General features: G+C 50.3%; 2 protein-coding genes across 5 annotated transcripts in view; both read left to right on the top strand.

The window, feature by feature from the left end:
- FAM117A (family with sequence similarity 117 member A) overlaps positions 1 to 9,688 on the top strand; it is a gene marked incomplete at its 5' end in the record, with an annotated part of 51,844 nt that extends 42,156 nt beyond the window's left edge. For 2 of the 3 annotated variants that reach the window (XM_082860903.1, XM_082860902.1), the window contains 6 exons: positions 1,366 to 1,461; positions 2,973 to 3,083; positions 3,504 to 3,638; positions 4,816 to 5,017; positions 6,407 to 6,545; positions 9,367 to 9,688. In XM_082860903.1, coding sequence (XP_082717029.1) covers positions 1,366 to 1,461; positions 2,973 to 3,083; positions 3,504 to 3,638; positions 4,816 to 5,017; positions 6,407 to 6,545; positions 9,367 to 9,667 — 984 coding nt within the window. In that variant the 3' untranslated portion in view covers positions 9,668 to 9,688. Of the gene's footprint in view, positions 1 to 1,365; positions 1,462 to 2,972; positions 3,084 to 3,503; positions 3,639 to 4,815; positions 5,018 to 6,394; positions 6,546 to 9,366 lie in introns of all 3 variants that reach the window. The other variant, XM_082860904.1, reaches the window with a different exon arrangement.
- Positions 9,689 to 12,852: 3,164 nt separating this feature from the next.
- SLC35B1 (solute carrier family 35 member B1) lies at positions 12,853 to 19,732 on the top strand. Of its 2 annotated transcripts, none has more exons than XM_082861544.1 (9): positions 12,853 to 13,220; positions 13,902 to 14,005; positions 14,590 to 14,720; positions 15,013 to 15,043; positions 15,635 to 15,792; positions 17,137 to 17,263; positions 18,004 to 18,110; positions 18,278 to 18,431; positions 19,123 to 19,729. In XM_082861544.1, exons 1-9 carry the CDS (start codon positions 13,018 to 13,020, stop codon positions 19,173 to 19,175), a joined length of 1,068 nt encoding a protein of 355 aa, XP_082717670.1. In that variant the 5' UTR covers positions 12,853 to 13,017; the 3' UTR covers positions 19,176 to 19,729. The 2 variants fall into 2 exon arrangements, with proteins under 2 accessions (XP_082717670.1, XP_082717671.1); XM_082861545.1 differs by having other exon boundaries at positions 13,083 to 13,220; positions 14,615 to 14,720; positions 19,123 to 19,732.
- The last annotated feature ends 1,893 nt before the right edge of the window (positions 19,733 to 21,625 follow it).

Here is a 21,625-nt window from a genome sequence, read left to right as displayed (position 1 = left end):
CATCTCTGGAGGGTCTCCCTTGCGGTGCTGGCCTCAGGGAAGGGAGTCCAGCAGTTGTCTCACCCTGACTGTGTCGCACGGCCGGGTAAAGGCCCTGATTGGTGGGCAGCTGGGAGAAGGAAGAGGCAGGAAGCCTCGGCACCCCCGTGGACCCTCTCCTCTGCAGCTGTTGTGCAGGGCAGCCTACTCCCACAGCCCCGCTCAGACTGCCATCACCGAGCTCTTCTTAACAGCTGTTGGGTGGTGAGTTGTTGGGCTTTTTCCCTCTTATCCTCCCCCTTTTCTGTTTGTAACAACCTCTCGGGGGAGGTCAGCGGATCTGTTGGAGGAGACAGTTCCCAGGCCCTCATGGTTTTGGCAGCTTGTGCAAAGAAGTTAGAGAGGAACTGGTTCCACCAGAGCCTTTCCCCTTGGGCCCCTCCCTTGGAATGGAAGTAGGGATGCTGGTGGGGGGGGAGGGACTGTGTCCTTCTCTGCCTCGTGCTTAGAGCCAACCACTTCCTCCCTCTGTTAGGGGCTCAGGAAGTGGGTCTACAACTCCCCCTGCCTCCATCATGGGTCCTCTGTCTTCTGTGCAGTGGGGGAGGGAGGATGGCGGACTGAGAGTCAAGTTCTCACAGGAGCAGAGCAGGGCCCAGGAGAAGGAGCTGTGATAAAGCCAAGAGGAGTCAGGAGTCAGTGCTGAGTTCAGAATTCTGGCTCCCTCCTTTGCAAAAATCTCCCCTCCCTACGTATTCAGGAGGACTTTGGGGACCCTAACCCTCTGTGGACCGGGAAAAATCACAGAACAAGCTTGAGGTACTGCACTGCACAGAAATCCTCTGCTTCGGTTCAGGATAGAGCATGGGGCATCTCTGTTGAGCTTTTTCCTGTCTTACCAATTAATGATTCCTTAATGGAGTCCCATCTGGTAACTTGTCTTCATTAGGCTCCCAGGAACCTGGGCCCGTGCTGGGCACATAGATGGGGAGGGAATCGAGGATGCCAGTGTTCCCCTGAGCCTCCAAAATGTGCTCTTTTGGAACTGGTTGGGATAGGGAGGGACAATTCTGGTCCTCACTGCTGGCGAGAAGCACTTGGAGTAGTTGGGGCTATAATCCATGTGTAAAAGTCATAAGAGAGTAAAGAGCAGGTTGGCCTTATTGGCTCATCAGGGAAGGTTTCCTGGAGGATGTGGACTGGGAAAGAGGCAGTGCAGGTGGAGAAGCCTGAAAGAATAAAAGGGGCTGGCAGGGTCCAGGAGGTTGATGAGCAGATGAGAGAAGACTTCAAAGAGCCAGCACCTCTGTCTGGGAAATGGTGTGTCTGTCTCCCCAGAGCCAGCCTGAGAAGCTGCTCTGTCTCGCTGGGTTTCTCTCCCTGCAGACCCCCCTGTCCTGGCAAGAGCTTGAAGGTGAGCGGGCCAGCTCGTGTACACACAAGCGCTCAGCGTCCTGGGGCAGCACAGACCACCGAAAAGAGGTAACTGCCCCCTTTGACTCCCTGGCCCGGGAAGCTGCCTCTCGTCTACCCCCCAGCACCATGGACACATCCGCTCCAAAGTGGACCCACATTTCCAGTCTCACCTGCCTCGACGTAGCCTTTTCCTAATGAGATGGCGCCTTCATAGCTGCCTCCCAGCCTCCTGGTGGCCTGGCTTCATGAGCCCAGACCCTCCTGCAGGCAGGGGCTTGGCCCTCCAGCAGCCTAGCTTAGGGTGGGGGTGGCCATTGTTCTCACTTCACTTTGAGGTTGGATCCAGATAAGCGTTTCAGAGACTGGAGAAAGAGAGCGAGTTTCTGGGAGTTGGAAGCCCCCAACCTCATTTACTACTTAACTACTCATCCAGCCTTATTTTTAAAAGAAGAGATAAATAATGATGTGTCCTCAAACACTTCTTCCTGGCCCTCCCTCCCTCTCATGAGGGCCACAGGGGTTGAGGGTGAGAAGAGAAAGCCATAGACTGGATTCCAGGGCTCCCAACCCAGTTCCGCCTGGCATGCTGTGGGGAGCCCCCAGGAGGGCCAACTCACCAGGGGTCACCCTTTACAGGGCAGTAGCTTCTGCCCTCTCGGTTGTAAGAACAGAGAGAGAATATGAAGTATTTAAGGCTAGTGGGAAATACAAAGTATTTACAATTTGTAATTATGAGAGTATTTACACTAAGGACCAGTAGGTCCAGAATTACAAATGCGACTGGGACAATATTTAAAATTGTTGATGATACTCCATAATTGTTACAGGATGTGAAGTTGGGACAGAAGCTGATATTCCTTCTGGAGAGGCTGCTCCTTGCTCGGTGCAGTCTACTTTAAAATGGGGGGAAATCCTTCCATCCTTCTTGGTCCCAGGGCCTTTGAGATAGCTGTGAATGTATTTTGAGGAGTGAATTCAAAAACATCATTTTCCATTTCTATTAATAGAGTAGTATTCCATGCCTTTGGAATCTGTGAAAGACAAAAATGGTTTCAGTGTTGTATATTTTTTTTTTTTTTTTTTTCTTTTTGCTGTACGCGGGCCTCTCACTGTTGTGGCCTCTCCCATTGCGGAGCACAGGCTCCGGACGCGCAGGCCCAGCGGCCATGGCTCACGGGCCCAGTCGCTCCGCGGCATGTGGGATCTTCCCGGACCGGGGCACGAACCCGTGTCCCCTGCATCGGCAGGCAGACTCTCAACCACTGCGCCACCAGGGAAGCCCCAGTGTTGTATATTTTTAATTTTTCGGAACGTGAGCCATCTGTGGAATACATGGTAATTCAAAAAATCCGATAATCTGGTTACTATGGTGTCCAGCTTGCCTGATGAGCCTATCATCACAGTTTTGAACACCACTGAGGTATTTTGAGATGGAATACGTAAAAGGAAGATTAACTTCCATCTTCCTTTTACGTATTTTCACGGGCTTCTGGCAAGAGCCACGCCTGGGAGGGAGGACCCAGTGCACTTTTGCTTTGCTTCACCTGCCTGTCCTCTCCCCCTCTCCCTGCCGCCAGATTACCAAGTTGAAGCAACAGCTGCAGAGGACAAAGCTTAGCCGCAGTGGGAAAGAGAAGGAGCGGGGCTCCCCCCTCCAAGGGGACCATGCTGTGCGGGGAGCACTGAGGGTACGTCTCTTCCCCAGCCTTTACCCCTCTGTCATCCTCTGTGGTGGGCCCCGTGGGGTGGGCGGGTCCTGTGAGCCCTCCTGCACTGCAGGGCCTGTGGCCACGTGGGTGCCAGGTGAAGTTTTGGTGCATCTTTGGAAAGGGTTTCTTTCTGTGCTGCATGTCTTTGTCCTCCATCCCCACCCCCCGCACAATTGAGGCCATGATGCAGACTCTTAAAAGCACACTCTGGACCCCTCAAAGCTCTGCCTTCTGGAGAAAACCCCGCTGAATGGACCTATTGCAATTGGTAACTGTCCCTGAATTCTCCTCTACTCACTTGGTTCTGCTGTGTAGGCATGACTGTTACCCCCGGTCAGAACTGATAACTGCACGGGGCTTGGTGGGCTTCAGTGATGGCTTCATTTACCTCCTCCTCAGGCGTCCCCTCCCAGCTTCCCCTCAGGGTCCGCTGTCCTGCGACTGAGCCCCTGCCTGCACCGGAGCCTGGAAGGGCTCAACCAAGAGCTGGAGGAGGTGTTTGTGAAAGAGCAGGGTGAGGAGGAGCTGCTGCGGGTGAGTGGGGGCCGCACCCGGATGCACAGATAGGCAGCGTCTTGCTGAGTCTGGACACAGGGAGTTGGGACTCGTGCTGTCTGGGGGCTCACAGGCTGTGCACATGTCAACAGAGAAACATGCCCAAACCACCCCATGGGAGGAACACAAATTGAGTTTATTAAACTCAGATGGACTTGACCACAAGAACAGCAGAGCCGGGTGGGTGAAGTTGGGGAAGACATTGGGGCATTGAATGGAAAGAGAAGGGGCCAGGGGTCAGCAGGGAGGAAGGCACCTGGCTGGGAGGAAGGGACTAGGCATCACTCTTCAGCCAAAGCACCAGCTCAGTGTTCCTGGCATACTCATCACTGTCACTGTCAGTGTCACCCAGCTGTGCCTCAGTTCAAGTGGCCCCAGTACTAGAGTTATGCTTCCCTTCCCTCCGTCTCTACCTGGTGACATGCGTTCATCCTTCATGCCCAGTTGCCTTTGTGCAGCCTTCTCCCCTGCTCCACTCCCAGGCAGAATTATTTGCTCCCTTTTCTGCAGTCTCAGGCACATTTTTATACTGACACAGGACAATTGCGGAATGCCAGTTGGGCAACATTAATATAATTCTAATGGGCACACTCCTCAGTTTATGATTTACTTGCTGGTTGATTTTTAATGTGCATATATGTAGGATTTTACACGTGCACACAGACTGGTGATCTGTGGACACAAGTACCATTGAATGTTAAAAAAAATGAGGGGGGTGTATTTAATACATGGAAGTAATCTGCACATTTGTCCTGCAACGGCCGATAGCTGTTACAGTGTCCTGGTGGTTTGCCCCCTCTTGTGCCCCCATGTGTTATTCACCTTTGTGTTCCCAGAGCCTGACACACAGGAGGCCCCTGCCCTCGTGAGGCTTACAGCCTTGTGGGGGCAACACCTTGATGAAACCATAAAATAAATATGTAGTCATAAAGTTCTATCTATGAGGGGAAAGAATGAAGCACTCTGGGAGAAGCAGGAGGAGGTGTCTCCTAGATTGGGGGCTGTTGGGAAAGTCAGTGACATGAGGAAATGGTGTCCTGCTGTCACTGTGTGTTGTGAGTCGAGGACAAGGACAATGGCAAGGGGATGACCCTAAGTGTTACCGCAGCCCTGCCAGCCTGCAGAGACAGGCCTGACCCCCACTCTTCCTCGGCAGATCCTTGAAATCCCTGACGGGCACCGTGCCCCAGCTCCCCCCCAGAGTGGCAGCTGTGATCATCCCCTCCTCCTCCTGGAGCCTGGAAACCTTGCCAGCTCTCCCTCCATGCCCCTGGCATCCCCCCAGCCTTCTGGCCAGATTAGCCGTGAGGAACACCAGGGTGCAGCTGAGGAGCTGACGTCCATCCCCAGTGACAAAGGTGAGCTGGGGAGGCCCAGGCTGCGGGGCCCACATGGGGTATGGGGTCATCTCCATGCCCTTTTCCAACTCTCATCAATTTCTGGCCACGCATTTTTTACTTACTAACCAACTAGAATATCTTTGGGAGTCATCTATATTCCATACGTTATAGTGGTCCTTGAAATAGATTCTAATTTATAATTTATATGAAGTTTCCGCACTTAAAGTTTTGTTTAATCCTCACTGTAATCCAAAGAAGCAATCCCTCCCACCCCCATGTTTGGCTGAGGTTCAGCATGCCGTTGTGGAGAGCCCATGAGCCCCTTCAGGTGTCCGCTGGACCCGTCACCAGCAATACACCTCAAGGCGGGTGTGAACGCTGTAAATAAAAGAATGTGGGTCTTTTGCCCAGGGTCACACACTTTGACCCAAATCGAAACCCAAGCTTTCTGACTCCAAATCTCCACTTTCTATTCTGCCGTGGCTGCGTCACTGAGAGGACAAGATAAGAGTCCCTCCTCCCTGTCATAATGATCCTGACATTCTAAAGCACTGTTGCCTGCATCACCTAACTTGATCCTCACAGCAACCCCATGAGGTAGGCTGGTCAAAGGCATGATCTAACAATACCGAGGTAAACAGAGCATAGAAAATAAAGAATAAATGTGAGATAGATAAAGTCAATATTTGCAACCTCGGCAAAGTACATTTGCTGTGTGGAAAGTGAGAGGAATCTTATCCCACAAGTTGGGTTGAGTAAAGATTGCTTGTCTGAGTCAGTACAAGAGCTCTTCCTGGAAGAAGGGATAGATATTCAAGACCATGGAAGGGAAGAAGCTGTGGTATGTTGGCAGGCAGGGTGGTGCAGTCTTGGAAGAAGGCAGAGATAGAGATGTTAGGATTCTTTCAAGTCTGAGACTTGGAGTTCCAGTCGCAGTCTACCTCCGGGGAATGTGGAATTGGTATTAGACCCAACTTTTTCCTCAGTTCAACTGTGATTTTTTATCCTGTATAACAAGGTCTGTATTTTTTTCCCCCCTTACAATTCTGGTTTTATTTTCTTTTTTTTTAAATTTTATTTATCATCATTATTTTATTGGGCCTCTTTTTATGGTATTTAAGTTTTTTTAATTGGAGTATAATTGCTTTACAATGTTGTGTTAGTTTCTGCTGTACAGCAAAGTGAATAAGCCACACATATACAAGGTTTGTATTCTTGTAAGGCTGCCTCAAAGATGTTCTAAGGTAGAGTGTAGACAAACAACCTGGATTAACATAACCACTGCCACCCACCGTACCATATCTCCCAGTCCTGCCCCTTTACACCAAGGTCTGAGTCCGGGAAAGTGGAGACCTTCTCTTAGCACCATGGGACTCAGCCTTACTCTGTTTGCAGCTTCCCCTCCAGGCCACCCAGTCTTCCTTGAAGAGGGCAGCCCATCTCCAGTCCTTGCCTTTGCCTCCTCCCCTCGGCCCAATCACAGCTACGTCTTCAAACGGGAACCCCCGGAAGGCTGTGAGAGAGTGCGGGTGTTTGAAGAGGCCACGTGAGTACCTCAGCCGGTCGTGAGTTCCTCAGCCAGTCGGTGGGGGTCAGGATGTGCGAGGGAGGGACAGGGATGCGGGCTGAGCCCTGTGGCATCCCACCTGATAGGCCTCTCTTTAGTCTGACTCCCTATTGTCCTGGAGACATTGTCAGCTGTAGATGATCAGTATTGCAGTCTTTCCATGACCAAACTTGTTGACATTACCTCCTCTGAGCACCTAAGTCTTTGCTTATCATGATCTCCATAGAAACCTGCTCTCTGCCCACATGCCAGCCACAAGCGCAGCAGGAGCTGGAAAGGAAAGAGATCTGAAACCTAAATCCTTTGCTTCTTCTATTTTTTTCCATCGCCGGGGAAGGTGTGAGAATTTGCTAGACCATAATCAGAGAGAGAACATACTAGTAATTCTCTTCAGGCAGAGCTTAGAAGCGCCTCATGCCCACCGGTGTGGCAGGGGGAGCCTAAAAAGCTTTCTGATTGCTTCTGAGTCAAATCTTCACCCTGCAGCTGCAGTGGTTCAAGTGTCATGAACTCCCAGACAGAAATTTCCAGTCCTTGCAAGTAAGGACTATGGAATATTCCCAAACCAGACTGGACAATTCAGAAGTCATTCTTAAGTTGATTTCTTTAGTACAGTTCCCTCCCGTTAGCAGAGAGAATCAAGAGCTAGAACTTTCCAAATGTCCCACGGTCCCCCTTAGCAGGAGCTAAGAAGAGAGTTCACCATATTCCCACTGCCACTGTAATATTCATCGGGGCCGATTCACATTGGAAGCTGTGGATTCGATGGCAGTGAGGAAGTTTAGTTATGGTGTGTGAGTGGAGATTTAGCTCGGACAGGGTGTGGGGTCTTGATGGCTCCATCTGTATCTCAGATAAGGGAGAGGACAGCCCATGGTAGTAGCAGGAGGCACTTATATAACCCAGAGGGGGAATTATGGAGAAAACCAGGGGCACTGAGGGTTTGCTCCCATCATCACTGTTGCCTGGCATCTCTCCAAGAACCCTCGATCCTCTGGGGTCGTGTGTGGGGAAGAGGCCAGATCTCGTAGCTTAAGCAGACTCTGGGCTTGTGTACCCTTCCCCAGTCCACAGTACAGTTGAGTGTTTACAACCTGGAATTGCTTGTGGCAATTAGGCTGCTGCTTGTCTTTATTCTTTTGTAGGCTCATAAGGACAGAAGAGGTTTAACGTCATCTCATCCAGCTTCCTGCCCCTATGTTAACCCTTTGAGAGAGGTGGTGATCCATCAGTTACTTTCTTAGATATCCGGGGATAGAAATTCTCAGCTCATTGGTGTCTCTTTATTGTATGAACTTTCCTACTGGGAAGTTCTTATGTTTAGTGGTTCCTCTGCCACATTTTCCTCTTCCTGGCTGCCCATCGTGTGAGATTCCCAGGGAGGGAATCAAGCCATTCAGGGTCACGCTGGTTGCCCTCACGTCCTTCGAGTGTTACTTGGTCTCGCCTGGGTCACCCTCCTCGTGCATGCATGCACACACTGAGAGCATTCCCTCTCCTGCCCATCCCCCACCTCTTCCTAAAGTGGGATTCTTTTAAGCCCTTCTCAGTCAGGGGGCACCTTGCTGCTGCGGAGTCCTCTGGGACCCCAGGCTTCCAAAGACACCCTGCACACAGGCCTTAGCTTCCCTCTACCTCTCCTCCCATCGCTCATGCTGGGCCAACATCCGCCCTCCTCTGCGTGCCATGCTCTTCTTCCTGGGTTTGGAATGATTAGAATTCTACAATTAAAATAGTAATCAATTTGTCAAGCTGTACACTAAGTGCATTCTTCTGTATGTATACATTACACTTCAAGGAAAAGTTAGGCGATGGGAAGCATTGGTGCAGAGCTTGACTGTCTTCCCACAATTTTGTCTCCTTGCCCGGAATCCTCATAACCAGCAGCTTCTCAGGGCTCTTCACCCTTGAAGCATGGCCAGACATTCTTCTTCCTTTTTTATCATAAGGATTCCTTACTCTAGAACTGTCTGACCTGACCTCTTTTAATCCTTTCATTTCCCCTACATGATCAGAAGGGTAGGGATTCTTTCCATGTTAGAGGTGAGGCAGGTTAGGCCAGGAGCACATGGTGAATTAGAACCTAGATCTCCTGAGAAGGTCTAGCTGCTGTCCTTTCCTCCCAGCAAGGGTTTTGAAAATCACACCTTTCAAATCTGCTCAAGAATTAGATTCTTGAGGTCAGTAGATTTCAATGGGGGATACTTTTCCCCCCAGGGGACATCTGGCAATGGTTGTCACAATTTGGAGTGGGGTGCTACTGGCGTATGGTGGGTAGGGGCCAGGGATGCTGTTAAACATCCTATGATGCACACGATAGCCCCCACAACCAAGCATTATCCAGGCCCAAATGCCAGTAGTGCTGAGGATGAGAAACCCTGCTTTAGGCTATAAAAAGTCTAAGTCACTCTGCTTGGATCTCTGCTTTCAGGCAAGTGGTCTGCCCCTAAAACACTGTTCAGTGATGAAATCTCTCAAATTAAAAGATCTCTCGGTCTCCTCTTCTAGAATCACACTGTCAGGAAGTTCTCCTTCCCGTCTAGCTTTAATCCCTCCTGTTTTTATCTCAAGTAGATTTCCTGTTGCTTAGCCATATTTCTAGAACATGGAGAGCTGAGGGGCCTGCTGAGCGCTGGCGGTTGCTCAGCAGCCTGTCGTTGTTTTGGTCAAGTCACCACCATGTTTGAACAGAGCCCTAGCTCCCTTGCTCCCCTGACGCTGGGACACCTCTCGCCCCTTCTCACCGGCTGTTCGTGTGCATGCACACATGTATGTCTGTGTTTCTCTCTCCATCCTCCAGGTCCCCAGGTCCTGACCTGGCCTTCCTGACTTCCTGTCCTGACAAGAACAAAGTCCATTTCAACCCAACCGGCTCGGCTTTCTGCCCCGTCAGCTTGATGAAGCCCCTCTTCCCCAGCATGGGCTTCATCTTCCGTAACTGCCCCTCAAGCCCAGGGTCCCCCCTTCCCCCGGCCAGCCCCAGGCCACCGCCTCGGAAGGATCCAGAGGCCCCCAAGGCCTCCTCGCTGCCATTCGAGCCTTGGCAGCGCCCCCCACCGTCAGAAGAGCCCGTGCTTTTCCAGAGCTCCCTGGTGGTCTGAGGGCCCCACCCCCACTTCACCATGGAGACCAGTGCCTTGGTGGCAGGCCCCTCCCGAGCTCCCTGAGACGGGGGATGAAGGAGCCCTTCCCTCCTGGCCTTTGAGCACTTTCATGTATTGTGTCAAAGCCCTGGGTCCTCTTCCCGATGGACCCCTGCCCCGTCGAATGTGAGGGGACCTGCCTCCTCCACTAGCAGCTGGGCAGCTCACGAGTCACACCCGTGTTCTTGTCACCTCTCTCACTTGGTGGAAAACTCACCCAGAAGGTCTTGGGTCCCCCACCCCTGGGTGTGAGTCCGAAGGACTGTGTATGGGGCCCTTGTCTTTATCATGGAGCAAGCTGGCCATGATTAAAGGAGAGCGGACACCACAGATTTCCTTACCTCTCCTCCCCAGACACAGACGAGGAGACCCGAATAGATTCCCGATCCTCTCAGTCCCATCCCCCTACCTCCCTCTCATTGGAGGAGCTGACCAAAGCAGCCCGAAAGGGCCATAACACTTGACCAATCCAGCTGCTGGCAGAGGGGGAACCAAGCGTTTTCCTAAGTGGCATTTTCATCTCGCTTTCACCCTAAGATTGTCTTAAGCAGCAGCCCAGCCTGCCCAGCCCCAGGTGGGTAGTAGGGGAGAGGGAGAGCTGGCATTCCTCCGGGTGGCAAGTGGTGACTCTCCACCCTCCACCTGCCCCAGGACTGGGTTGGATTAGAAAAATGCCTATTTTTCTTGTATCGATGTAGAAACTCTATTTTCTCCCAAAGACACTATTTTTGCAGCTGTTTGAAGTTTGTATATTTTCCATACTGCAGAGCTTACACAAAATCGAAGAAGAATGTTAATGTTCAAGTTTTATTATCCTGTGTTTAGAAGTTGTGTTTTTTTGTTTGTTTTTTGCAGATCTTGGTGTTAATAGACCAAATAAATAAGTATTCCCAGCAGCTTGAGGTTCTGTTAATATTTTTTGGGGGAGGGAGCGGGATGGAGATTGAGGGTATCATATTAATCACTTCATCCTCGTCTTTAAGAGGAGCCTTTACTTAATACATAATGTTGGGGGGATGGATCCAGAGTCTGTGTCCTCAGGACAGCAGGCTTGCATTCTCTACTTGGACATAGAAACAGTAGGGCCAGGGAGAGTCTGTCCAGAATGAAGAGTGTGGTGGAGGTGGGGTGAAGGAGTCAGTGGGGAAGTCATCCTTTCTTGGGTGAGTCTGGAAAAACACCCTAAGGGAGAGTGGATTTTAGCAGGGACATAAGGGTGACCAAGGGGAGACAGTTTGACATTGTGGGTGCTCCTTGCATCAGCAAGGAAAACAAGATGAGGGAATGGCATTCAGATCGAATCTCTGGGCACAGTTTTAGGGAAGCTTTAGCTCCTTCTGAGTATTCTTTGCACATCAGTGAGTACCCACAACACAGAGGGCGGAAGAAACTGTTCCTCAGCTTTATAGTGCCCCCCCCCCGTAAGAGCTCTTAGGCTTTTGGGGAAAATGAGAATAACCATCCGAACATTCTGATAGTGCTTTGCAATTTACAAAGCATTTTCACAAAAGACACATTATCCCCACTGTATGGGTTAAAAGTTGACTACCCCAAGGGCAGTCATAATAACTACAATTATATCTATCTATCTCATAAAACCTCAAAACAAACTCTTAAGCCAGGCTATCCCAACTACCATGTATTGGCTAGGTAAGCATCAGATACACTGTAAAATGCTTTACATAAAATGTCATTGAAATATCACAAACCATCTGATGTGATAAATCCCACTGTACTAATGAGGGAAAGACAAAAAAAAAAAATTGATAAACCTTGCCCCCAAAACACAGGTACAAAGTGTGGAAGCTAGGACTGGGAACCAGATCTTTTGAATCCAATGCCTGTGCTTCTAACCACAGTACTCTACCGCTTGTTACATTTCCATTAATTTCTGATGAGGAAACTTGACTCAGAGGTCAAGTGAATTGTTTGAAGTCCCAGCTGGTAAAGAGGCAGAGCTGGGACTGGAACCCCAGCTCCGTGCCCTGGAATCGTTGGCTAATACAGTAAAGAAAGTAAACCACTGGGCAAGAGAACAAATGTGTGGGGGTCCCCCTCCCCAACTTATATAAAGGACACAGGGGGTTGCAGACAGACCCTATCTTCTACTTCTTACCCCTCCCCTGAAAGATGTTTGGCCTACCCCCAAAGTCTTAGTGAGTCAGGCCCGGAGGGATGGGTGTGGTGCTGCCCCGAGTTTCCTTCCTTTGCGTGAGGCTGTGCCAAAGGAGCAGGCTGCTAGAAGGGGAGAAGAAGTCTCTACCCAAAGAGCAACCCAGAGTCCAGTGATTACGGGGGGGCTTGAGCCCGGTAGTGGCAAGCCTTGGGGTCAGTCCGGCCCTAGTTCTTGGTGTCAGCACGTGGAGGTCCAACACTGGGATGAGGGAGGGGCTCCAACAAGGAGCTCATCAATGCAGGAGGGTTTGCTCCCTTGTCGGTGAGTTGTAAGACCCTGAAGAAAATCCACTTCGGCAAGCTTCCATTTCCACCTTGAGGATGTGAGGAAATAAGATTAGAGTTGAGAAAGAGTAATGACTAATAAATACCTTAAACTTGCACAGCACACTTTACAGTTTATAAAACCGTTTCACAGCCTCAGCTCATTTGATCCTCAGAACGGTCAAGAGGCGACAAGGTGGCTATTATTAGTAATAATATAGACTAGGAAAACTGTAGCTCGGAATTTAGGTGACATGCGTAGGTTACCCTGCCTTTAAGTGACAGAGCTGAAACAAAAGCTCTGCCGCCCTTGGGAGCCTAGTGATGTGCCGTAGGAGGAGGACGGCTCCCCAAAAGCCAGGCCTTGAGCAACGCTCTTCTTGTAGAGGGGTTAGAGTCAGGGACGCTGGGCAGCAGCTAGGGGGCGCTAAGGCTGCATTGCGATTTCCGGGCGTTAGGACCCAGCAGAAGCCTGACAGCCGACCGGGAAAAAGACTCTTGGATTTGCCGGGCCGGCGCACTCCTCCTTCCCGCCCACCTGTCTGCCTTTGCACAGCGCAGCCAATTGGTCACCTCCACATCCTTATACGTCATCATTCCACGTCCACCTATCTCCTAGGCCATCCCGTCGAGCTCCGGGTCTCAGTTGTCCTCGGAGTTGCCTGGTCGGAAAGTCTCGAGGGTAAGGCGTCACCCTCGGGACAGCGGGCTCCCCTGGCCACCAGGGACGAGATCAAGGCCCCAGGGTGGGTGTCCTTTCCTTGGAAGCGGGTTCAGGGTTCTGAAGAGTTTCCCCTCGGCCGTCCTGAGCTGGCAGTTCTGGCGGTGGCTGCTGAGGCCCTGCCCAACGGCGGTCACATGCAGCTCCTATGAGGCCCCTGTCGCCGGTCGGCGATGTCCGGCTGGACTTGTCGCCGCCGCCGCTGCCGGCTGTGAGCGGGTCTCCGGTCGGGTCGTCCGGGCGTCTCATGGCCGCTAGCAGCTCCCTGGTGCCCGACCGGCTGCGCCTGCCGCTCTGCTTCCTCGGCGTCTTTGTCTGCTATTTCTACTATGGGATCCTGCAGGAAAAGATGTGAGCGGATCCCCCGGGTCGGAACGCAGACCTCCGCCCCCCTAACCAGTCCGCCTTGTCTCCCCAGCCTGTGGTCAGGTTCGCGGTCCTCCCGCCCCTGGCCCCACTGTTCCCTTTTGCACCCCCACGCCGCCCCGCCCTCCCGGCATCCTGACCGCCTTTGCCGCTGAAACCTCCCTAGGTTTCCAAAACGCGAAAGTTGGTCTCTGGATTCTCGGGAGCTGGTTATTTTTCTTCCCTTGGTTGCTCTTTTTTCCTGTTGGTTCTAAGGAGCTAGGTTTCACAGGCTTAGGTTTCCATGACCTGTGCCGGCCCCTTTTGGGAACTCCCAGATGCTTGCAGATAGCGGATTCCTTTGCCCTCGGCCCTGCTGCTATAGCCCAAATCCCTTCTTCTGCCCGGGATACCTCGTTTCACCAACTAATTTTTCACGTTTCCTCTTGCTCCATCCTGTACGGATATTTTTTTCCTTCGGCTACGGGATCAGCAGCCTGGAATGTCTAGTTTTTAGATCCCATAAAATCAGCTTCTGATGTCAATGAGCCCGGTGATCCTTACCAAACTCTCCCTACGTCTAGAGAGGCTAGAAAATTTCAAAGTGTTCAGTGGCTCTGCATTAGTAGATGGCACTGAGGGAAGTATACTAATTCCTCCCCTCTTTCTCATGCATTTCATTCTTAGAACAAGAGGAAAGTATGGGGAGGGAGCCAAGCAGGAGACGTTCACTTTTGCCTTAACTTTGGTCTTCATCCAATGCGTGATCAATGCCGTGTTTGCCAAGATCTGTGAGTACTTAGATAGTAATCTGTTGTGTGTCCCCTCCCCTTTGTATCCTAGGCATTAGGTCTAAGTCTCAGCACCCTCAGCCCCTTTAGTGCTTGCAACAGCCTCTCTGTTCGATTGAGAAAACTAGTGGCTTTGGAAAAGGGTGAAACCCCATTTCCTTAGATTAAATCAACTTGTCAGTCAGAAATGTGCAGGGAATGGGTCTTCTGTGTTCCAGATCCCCATGAGAATACTTAAAGCTTTTTCCTTTGTCCTTTTGATTTTCCTTTATGTGTCAGCTTCAAGCATGTTTTGGGCATTCTCTCTTTGTTCCCTGGGGGCTAGCAGCAGGGATAACTAGTCCCTTGAACTGAATGGACACCCTACCCCCACCCCTGCCCTCCATGAGGTCTTGTGTTAGGGTTAGGTGAGATTGGAGAGTTGGAGAATCTTCAGAGATTTCCCAGTCTAAGAGGACAGAAATAGTTTGTGCTTCTCATCTTATTTGACAGGCAAATTCCTTTCATGTGGCTTCGACTTTTGCTCAGTGGTCCATCCTAGGCCCACCAGCTTTCTCTTGTATGTTTCTTTTGTCTTCTCCCAGTGATCCAGTTTTTTGACACTGCCAGGGTGGATCGTACTCGGAGCTGGCTCTATGCTGCCTGTTCTGTCTCCTATCTGGGTGCCATGGTCTCCAGCAACTCAGCACTACAGTTTGTCAACTACCCAACTCAGGTGAAACCTTAGGGTGGAATGAGGGTTGGCTCAGAAGTTGCTTGAAAAGGATGAAAGATGCTTCCCTCTGGCCTGTGACTTAAATAAAAAGAGAGTGTGTTTGGGAAGTTAAGAGTGTGAAGAACCATAGATCTGAGGTTTAGTGGTGGTGGGCTGGCCGTGGTAGGGCTGCTTTCCGAGGCTGCAGTCTCTGGTGCAGGCCCCACACTTAACTCATCTTATCGTAGCACCTAGTACAGTACCTGGCACATCAAAGACGCTCAGAAATTATTTTTGCTGAATTTAATTTCAGGTCCTTGGTAAATCGTGCAAGCCCATCCCAGGTAAGCAGAAGAAGATGGTCGCCATCTTCCTTCCTCACTCTTCCTGCAGTGAGCTTGATCCTCCTCTGCTAGAGCTCTATGCCTCTGGGCTTTGTCATCTCACCATAGCTATCTCTCGGGTTCCCTCCATCCCTTCCCCCTGCCCATCCTTTATCACTTCCTGTGGTGTTGGGTGTTCATTAGCTGGTAATCCTCACTGAGAGCCAGAGGCTGACCTAACCTGCTTCACATAGTCAATCATTTTGGTGTCCCATGTGTTCACGTTGTCATTAGACACCCTAAATCCCATTTGATCATCAGTTTCCTTTTCCTCAACCTGTCACTCTTCCCTACTGCCCCTCCCCTGCCCTGTTCCTTCCTGGAACTTTCACCTTTGTTCTCTACCTCTTCCCTTCCTTATACTCTTTGCTCAACCTTGTTGCTCAGTCGTCTCTGTCTAGGTGCCAGCGTTGCACCCTCCTTTTGTCCTCTGTCGGCTTTCCTTCTCAGACATTCTTTTTTTCCCGTGAGTCTTTGGCTCCTAGAAGGAGAGTGTTGGGCTCATCAATGCCTATGGGTGCCTGAATTTTCCACTCTGTTTCTTCCCTGTAGTCATGCTCCTTGGAGTGACCCTTTTGAAGAAGAAGTATCCAATGGCCAAGTACCTGTGTGTGTTGCTAATTGTGGCTGGAGTGGCCCTTTTCATGTACAAACCCAAGAAAGTAGTCGGGATAGAAGAACACACAGTTGGCTATGGAGAGCTGCTCCTGGTATGCAATTCTGTTGGGAAAGGAAGCCTTTTCCAGTAATCTTAACAAAGGAGTATCCCCACCTGTGCAGGCAGAAGGCCAGTTATATGTTTTGAGGGAGGTTGTGATGTTTCTTGCCCCACATTTCTGGTCTTTGTCTCTGGCTGCAAAGCCCTTGGCTCTGCTAAGGCCATAGTGGGGAGCCTAAAATATTTCACTATGGGTCAGCTCTCCTTCTGGGGAAGGGATGACTCTGAGGCCTGTGTCTAAATGCTGGTGTGAGGTTCCAGAGACCTGAGAGCAAAGAGGAAAGGAGTAGTGTGTCTCTCACTGTGGCTTTCCAAGGAACATGGAAGCCAGGGTTAAAAATAATACTATAGGGCTTCCCTGGTGGCACAGTGGTTGAGAATCCGCCTGCCAATGCAGGAGACACGGGTTCAAGCCCTGGTCTGGGAAGATCCCACATACTGCGGAGCAACTAAGCCTGTGCACAAACTACTGAGGCTGCGCTCTAGAGTCCGTGAGCCACAACTACTGAAGCCCGCGCGCCTAGAGCCCGTGCTCCACAACAAGAGAAACCACTGCAATGAGAAGCCCGCACACTGCAACGAAGAGTAGTCCCTGCTCACCGCAACTAGAGAAAGCCTGTGCGCAGCAACGAAGACCCAATGCAGCCATAAATAAATAAATAAATTAATTAATTAATTAAAAAAATACTATAGTAGCTATTACTTACTAGGTGCTGGCACTTTTCCAAGTGTTCTACGTGTAAACTAGTTAATTTTTACAACAATAACCTCATAACTTAGATAGCATTATCTCCATTTTACAGGTGAAGAAACTGAGGCAAAGAAAAGTTGAATCACTTGCCCATGGTCACATGGCTTTTAATTGGCAGAGTTAGTGGCTTACATTGCCCCGGATTCTAATCCAGGCAGTGTGACCACAGAATCCAGTCTCTGGAGCCCTATACTCCAAGCCAGGAGGCTAACATGCTGGGACTAGATTTCCTCTCTCCAGCTTTAGTGGAAGAATGAGTGTGGCTCACCATGAGCCGTTCTAGGCCCCTGCACGCCAGACTTCACAGCATTGTGTTGGGAAGCGGTAGGCTTCCTGCCCTGCTCCGATCACATTACATCCATGTGGCTCAGATCGCCTGTCGTTCTGAGTGCCTGAGGGGAGGAGGGAGCTCACGTGGTCTCTCCCATCCTCCACCTGTGGACAAATGGCAGCATTTTGTTCTGAGGACTCTGTCTTAAGGCAGCGGCTTTTCTGAGGGGTCTCAGAAAGGTGAGAGTTCTGTGTCCTGCGTTAGGGAGGGTCCCGGTGGCCTTCTCACTGCACGCTGTACTCTTTCTTTCCCAGCTCTTGTCTCTCACCCTGGATGGGCTGACCGGCGTTTCCCAGGACCACATGCGGGCTCACTACCAAACAGGCTCCAACCACATGATGCTGAACATCAACCTTTGGTCGACATTGCTGCTGGGAGCCGGTAAGGAGCAGTTCTGCTATTCTTTCTACGTATCAGCAGAGGGCACACTGCCCTCATCCACATAATCTCTAGCTCTGGTGCCAGTTGCTAACTTTGCCCATCAGTTCTCAGATGCCTTTATGTCCAGGCCCCTGAGAAGCCTTGGAGAAACCTTCACCAGTTGGCTCTACTTGCTACTTGTTACTGGCACAATCAGGGGTAGACCTGTGCCGGGTATCATGGGAGGACACACAGTAGTAAAATGCTGGGGTGCCCTGGGAACTCGCCCTCTTCTGAGGGAGATGAGACACTGGTATGTGGTGAATACTGAATATTGTTCAAACGTGGATGTATTTGCTTTTAAATCAGTGCTTCCTAACTTTTTTCAAATCTGGGCGCACACAGGGAGTATTTTTCATACAACACACTAGGGTTAACAGAGGAGGCTACTGATGGCTGGAATCGAGCAGTGCTTGAGGCTGCCTTGAGCTCGGGATGTGTGGATCAGTATCTTCACAGCATCTGAGGTTTGCTGCTTTCAATCACTTTGGCAGAAGTAACTCATTAACTTCCAAGTATTTCCCAGAAGAGTCTTTAGTTAGTTTCTCTTATCAGAAAAATAGGAGATGCCTGATGGGGCAATACAAACTCACTCCATATGTTTTTCCATGCCCTCCTTCAGAGGGCTTTAGCAGGCCTCTGCAGGGGTGTGAATATGGGCACACAAGATGCACCGTTCATCTTTTGACGTTTCTTCCTAGGAATCCTGTTCACTGGGGAGCTCTGGGATTTCTTGAGCTTTGCCGAAAGATACCCTGCCATCATCTATAACATCCTGCTCTTTGGCCTGACTAGTGCCCTGGGCCAGGTGAGTGCCTTGATGGAGGATGGCTTGGCTTCCCCAAAAGAGACTGGCCTGGCTGCGAGAAGAGGGGTGGCAAGATTAGCCATGATGTCCTGTTACAGACTTTAGACCTCTTGGCAGATAGATAGCCAAGAACCAGCCTGACCTAGTCTTTCCCTGTCTTTCTCTAGAGCTTCATCTTCATGACAGTGGTGTATTTTGGTCCCCTGACCTGCTCCATCATCACCACAACTCGAAAGTTCTTCACCATTTTGGCCTCTGTGATCCTCTTCGCCAACCCCATCAGCCCCATGCAGTGGGTGGGCACTGTGCTTGTGTTCTTGGGTAAGTTCCGTCCAGAGCGGGCAGCTCTGGACCACACAAAGGGACAGTGACAGAGCGTTATTCTTTTTCCTTAATATTTACTTGTTTATTTGTGAAATTTATTAGGTTACTTTAGAGAAAATGTTTTAAAAGAGAAAAGGAAGCATTACCTCTACTCTAGCTTTCCTAAGGAACATTTCATTTGAGTGATTTCTTTCCAGTGATTCTGCTTTCCCCAGATACTGAGCAGGGTAAAATTATTGTACTTATTCCCTATTCATTTATGCTGCTGTGGGTAAGCTGAGACACCTAGCTTAGAAGTTTGATTCTTAAATTTCTTTCAGTCTTGCTGTATTATTATTTTTTTTTTTGGCCGCACCACACGCAGCATGCGGGATCTTAGTTCCCCAAACCGGGATCGAACCTGTGCCCCCTGCGGTGGAAGCGTGGAGTCTTAACCTCTGGACTGCCAGAGAAGTCCCTGCTGTATTTCAAATATACATGTAATTACCAGTATCTTGGTGATTTTTTTTTCATTTGATACCAATCTCTTTTCTCTGAGGAGCTTTTATAAAACCAATGTTTGAAAACTAGTTTTATTTAAAGCTCCAATTTTGGAGAACCAAGGCTCACCCCCACCCCCCCACCCCCAAATCATTTGTAGGCTTCATTTCTCCCCATAAAGTTAAGCCCGTGTTCTCTCTCTCTATAGGTCTTGGTCTCGATGCCAAGTTTGGGAAAGGAGCCAAGAAGACATCCCACTAAGAAGAGAGAGACTACCTCCACTCCAAGAATATTTTAAGTTATTTTCTCGAACAGTGACATCTTTTGGGAAAATGGACACAATAGAGATAAAGGACTAGGTCTCAGTCTGGCTATTTTGTTATTTTTTTTTTAAGGAAGCAAAATCACGTACTCTAAAAACAGCATTTGGATTTTAACAAGACAGAGTGGCTGTTTCTGTTTTTGATGGCCAGGAGCACAGCCTCGCACAAGTAAAGAAAGAAAGAGAGGGGGAAGAGGCAGAGCTTGGTGCTCATGGCCCAGGCTGCTCCCTCGTGGGTGTGGTTAACCTGGCTGGGTGGCCAGTTCCCCCAAGAGCTGCTGTGCTTGTGGCTTCTGTTCCCACAGGCCAATGTCTAAATATCAGGACAGGTAACTGTCAGAGCCAGAGGATGTAAAAATCACTTTCTCTCTTAAAGCTCTGGTGGGCAAATATTTCTTAAAAAACTACAGATATATTCTCCCCTTGAGAAACTTCTCTCAAGGTTGAGCTAAAATGAGCCCAGAGCCTCAGAGTCTGCTGTGCATTCACATTTCCCCAGTGCGTCCCCTTCAGCCAAAGCTCAACCAAGCCCAGAGCGGAGACCCAGTGTGTATATCATGAACAGCTTTGGAAGGTCTGATTCCCTTTCTCCACCTCCGCGTCTGTTCTTGGTCCTCTCGGTCCCCTCCTGGGAAGGCTGGATTAATCCTTCCTATTCCCCTGCCCCCTTCAGCTGCTAAAACATTGCAGTCCTCCGCCATCCTGGCTGTGCCCTGGTGTCCCCATGCCAGCTCCTGCCTGTTGAAAGGGATGCTGGTGGAAGGCACGGTGGCTGAGTCCTGGCACAGAGCCGCCGTTGTCGAATTTTCTGTGTGGCAGTGGGAGGGGAAGGCGGAGCATGGAGCAGAGCCACCTGCCCAGTGCTGCCTTCAGAGTTGGAAGTCGAAATCCTCCGTGGACCAAACTTTACACATGAAAGTGCATTTACACCAGCTGCAACTTTCGCTCCATCTGTTCAGCAGCCCCAGCCCCTTGGCTCTCCAGATGGGAGCCCAGCCTCCTTCCTGCGCGGCTGCCTTCCCACCCCCCGCCCAGCCTTTCAAGACCTGCCTCACTTGCACTCGTCTCACTCTCTAGGGGCCCGAGTTCACTGCAGCTCTGCCCCCAAAGGCCCCCTCTCATCTTGAACTCCTTGAGAGAAGAGGTTTTAAATACAACTGGCTGAACTTCCTTCTTTTCTCCACCCCTTTGTTTTCTCTGTTTCTCATCCTGAAAGTTGCATCAATTAGCTCCTTCCCTACTGGACTGATAGTTCTTCCAAACTGTCTTCTGTGGATTGGTTAGGTGGTGAGACCACGTTACCAGGGCCAGGGGCCTATAAGCAGTCCTCACCTGGGCCTGTTGTTTTAACCAGAGACGTGTTCCCAGCTATCAGGCCCGTCCCCTCCACCTCTACCCCCTGCCATCCCCAACCAGGGGTCTCAGGCGTGCCTCATACCAGTCACCAAGAGCAAGAAGGATTTCCAACAGCTCAGCCTGCCTCTCACCTGATACTAGAGCAAGCCTGTCCTAGGTGAGCCAGGAGCCCAGGTCTGGTATATTCATTCAGTCCTGTGTCTATTCATCTAACCCTTCCTTCGGTGTGACATGTCCTGTGAACATGTTGTGAGTTCAAAGTTGAGTAGGACCAGTACTTACCCTCTAGGGTGTTCACAGTCTATTAGGGAGACGGGTAGAAAAATCACTGCATCTCAGAAATGAAGAGCTAACAACGAAGGAAGGTGTCTGGGCAAGGTGAGGCTTGAGCTGGAGAGAGCACGTAAAGATGAAAGGAAGTGGAAAGGCAGCTTTGGCTCTACCGCCAAGTGGGAAATGGGGTTTTAAACTGCCTGGCTTCTCCCTGTGCTCCTGCTTCAACTCAGTTCAAGTGAGAGCACAGGAGCAGGTGAGTGGCTCTACAGGGAGGCGTCATTTCAGCTCAATTGCAAGATATTTTAAAATGTTGTGTGAGCTGCCAGCTCGTTCGGGGTGGCGTACTCACCTACAGGATCACAGGAACTGAGAGTGCCAAGTCAGACTCGGCGTTGGTAACACTCTGCTAGGTTATAATGGTACCGATAAACGTGAAATACCAGGCAAGTTCAAACAGAAGTACTGTTGATCACTAACCCTGGGCAGCCTGATGTCTCAGGTTTCTAAGCATCAAAGGACTTTCATCTGCAGTTAATTCTCAGCTATGTGTATAAGGGAGGGCACCAGGACACACATTTCCCCAAGCACTGTGTTTTTCTTTTGGGGTGTACTGTACTTAATGTCTATTTTGGTCAAACTATCTGGCTTACTTCCTTAGGTGTTTGTGCTCAGGTTCATGGTAGAGTGGTTTTTCCATTTCCTGTACACCTCTTAGCCTAGGGCAAGGGGAGCGATGCACAAATGTGATTTGGGGTAA

The sequence above is a fragment of the Leucopleurus acutus genome (genome assembly GCF_964270905.1).
Source record: "Leucopleurus acutus genome assembly, chromosome: 19".
In the NCBI taxonomy this organism is placed as follows: domain Eukaryota; kingdom Metazoa; phylum Chordata; class Mammalia; order Artiodactyla; family Delphinidae; genus Leucopleurus; species Leucopleurus acutus.
This window is presented reverse-complemented; position numbering and strand designations above follow the sequence as displayed.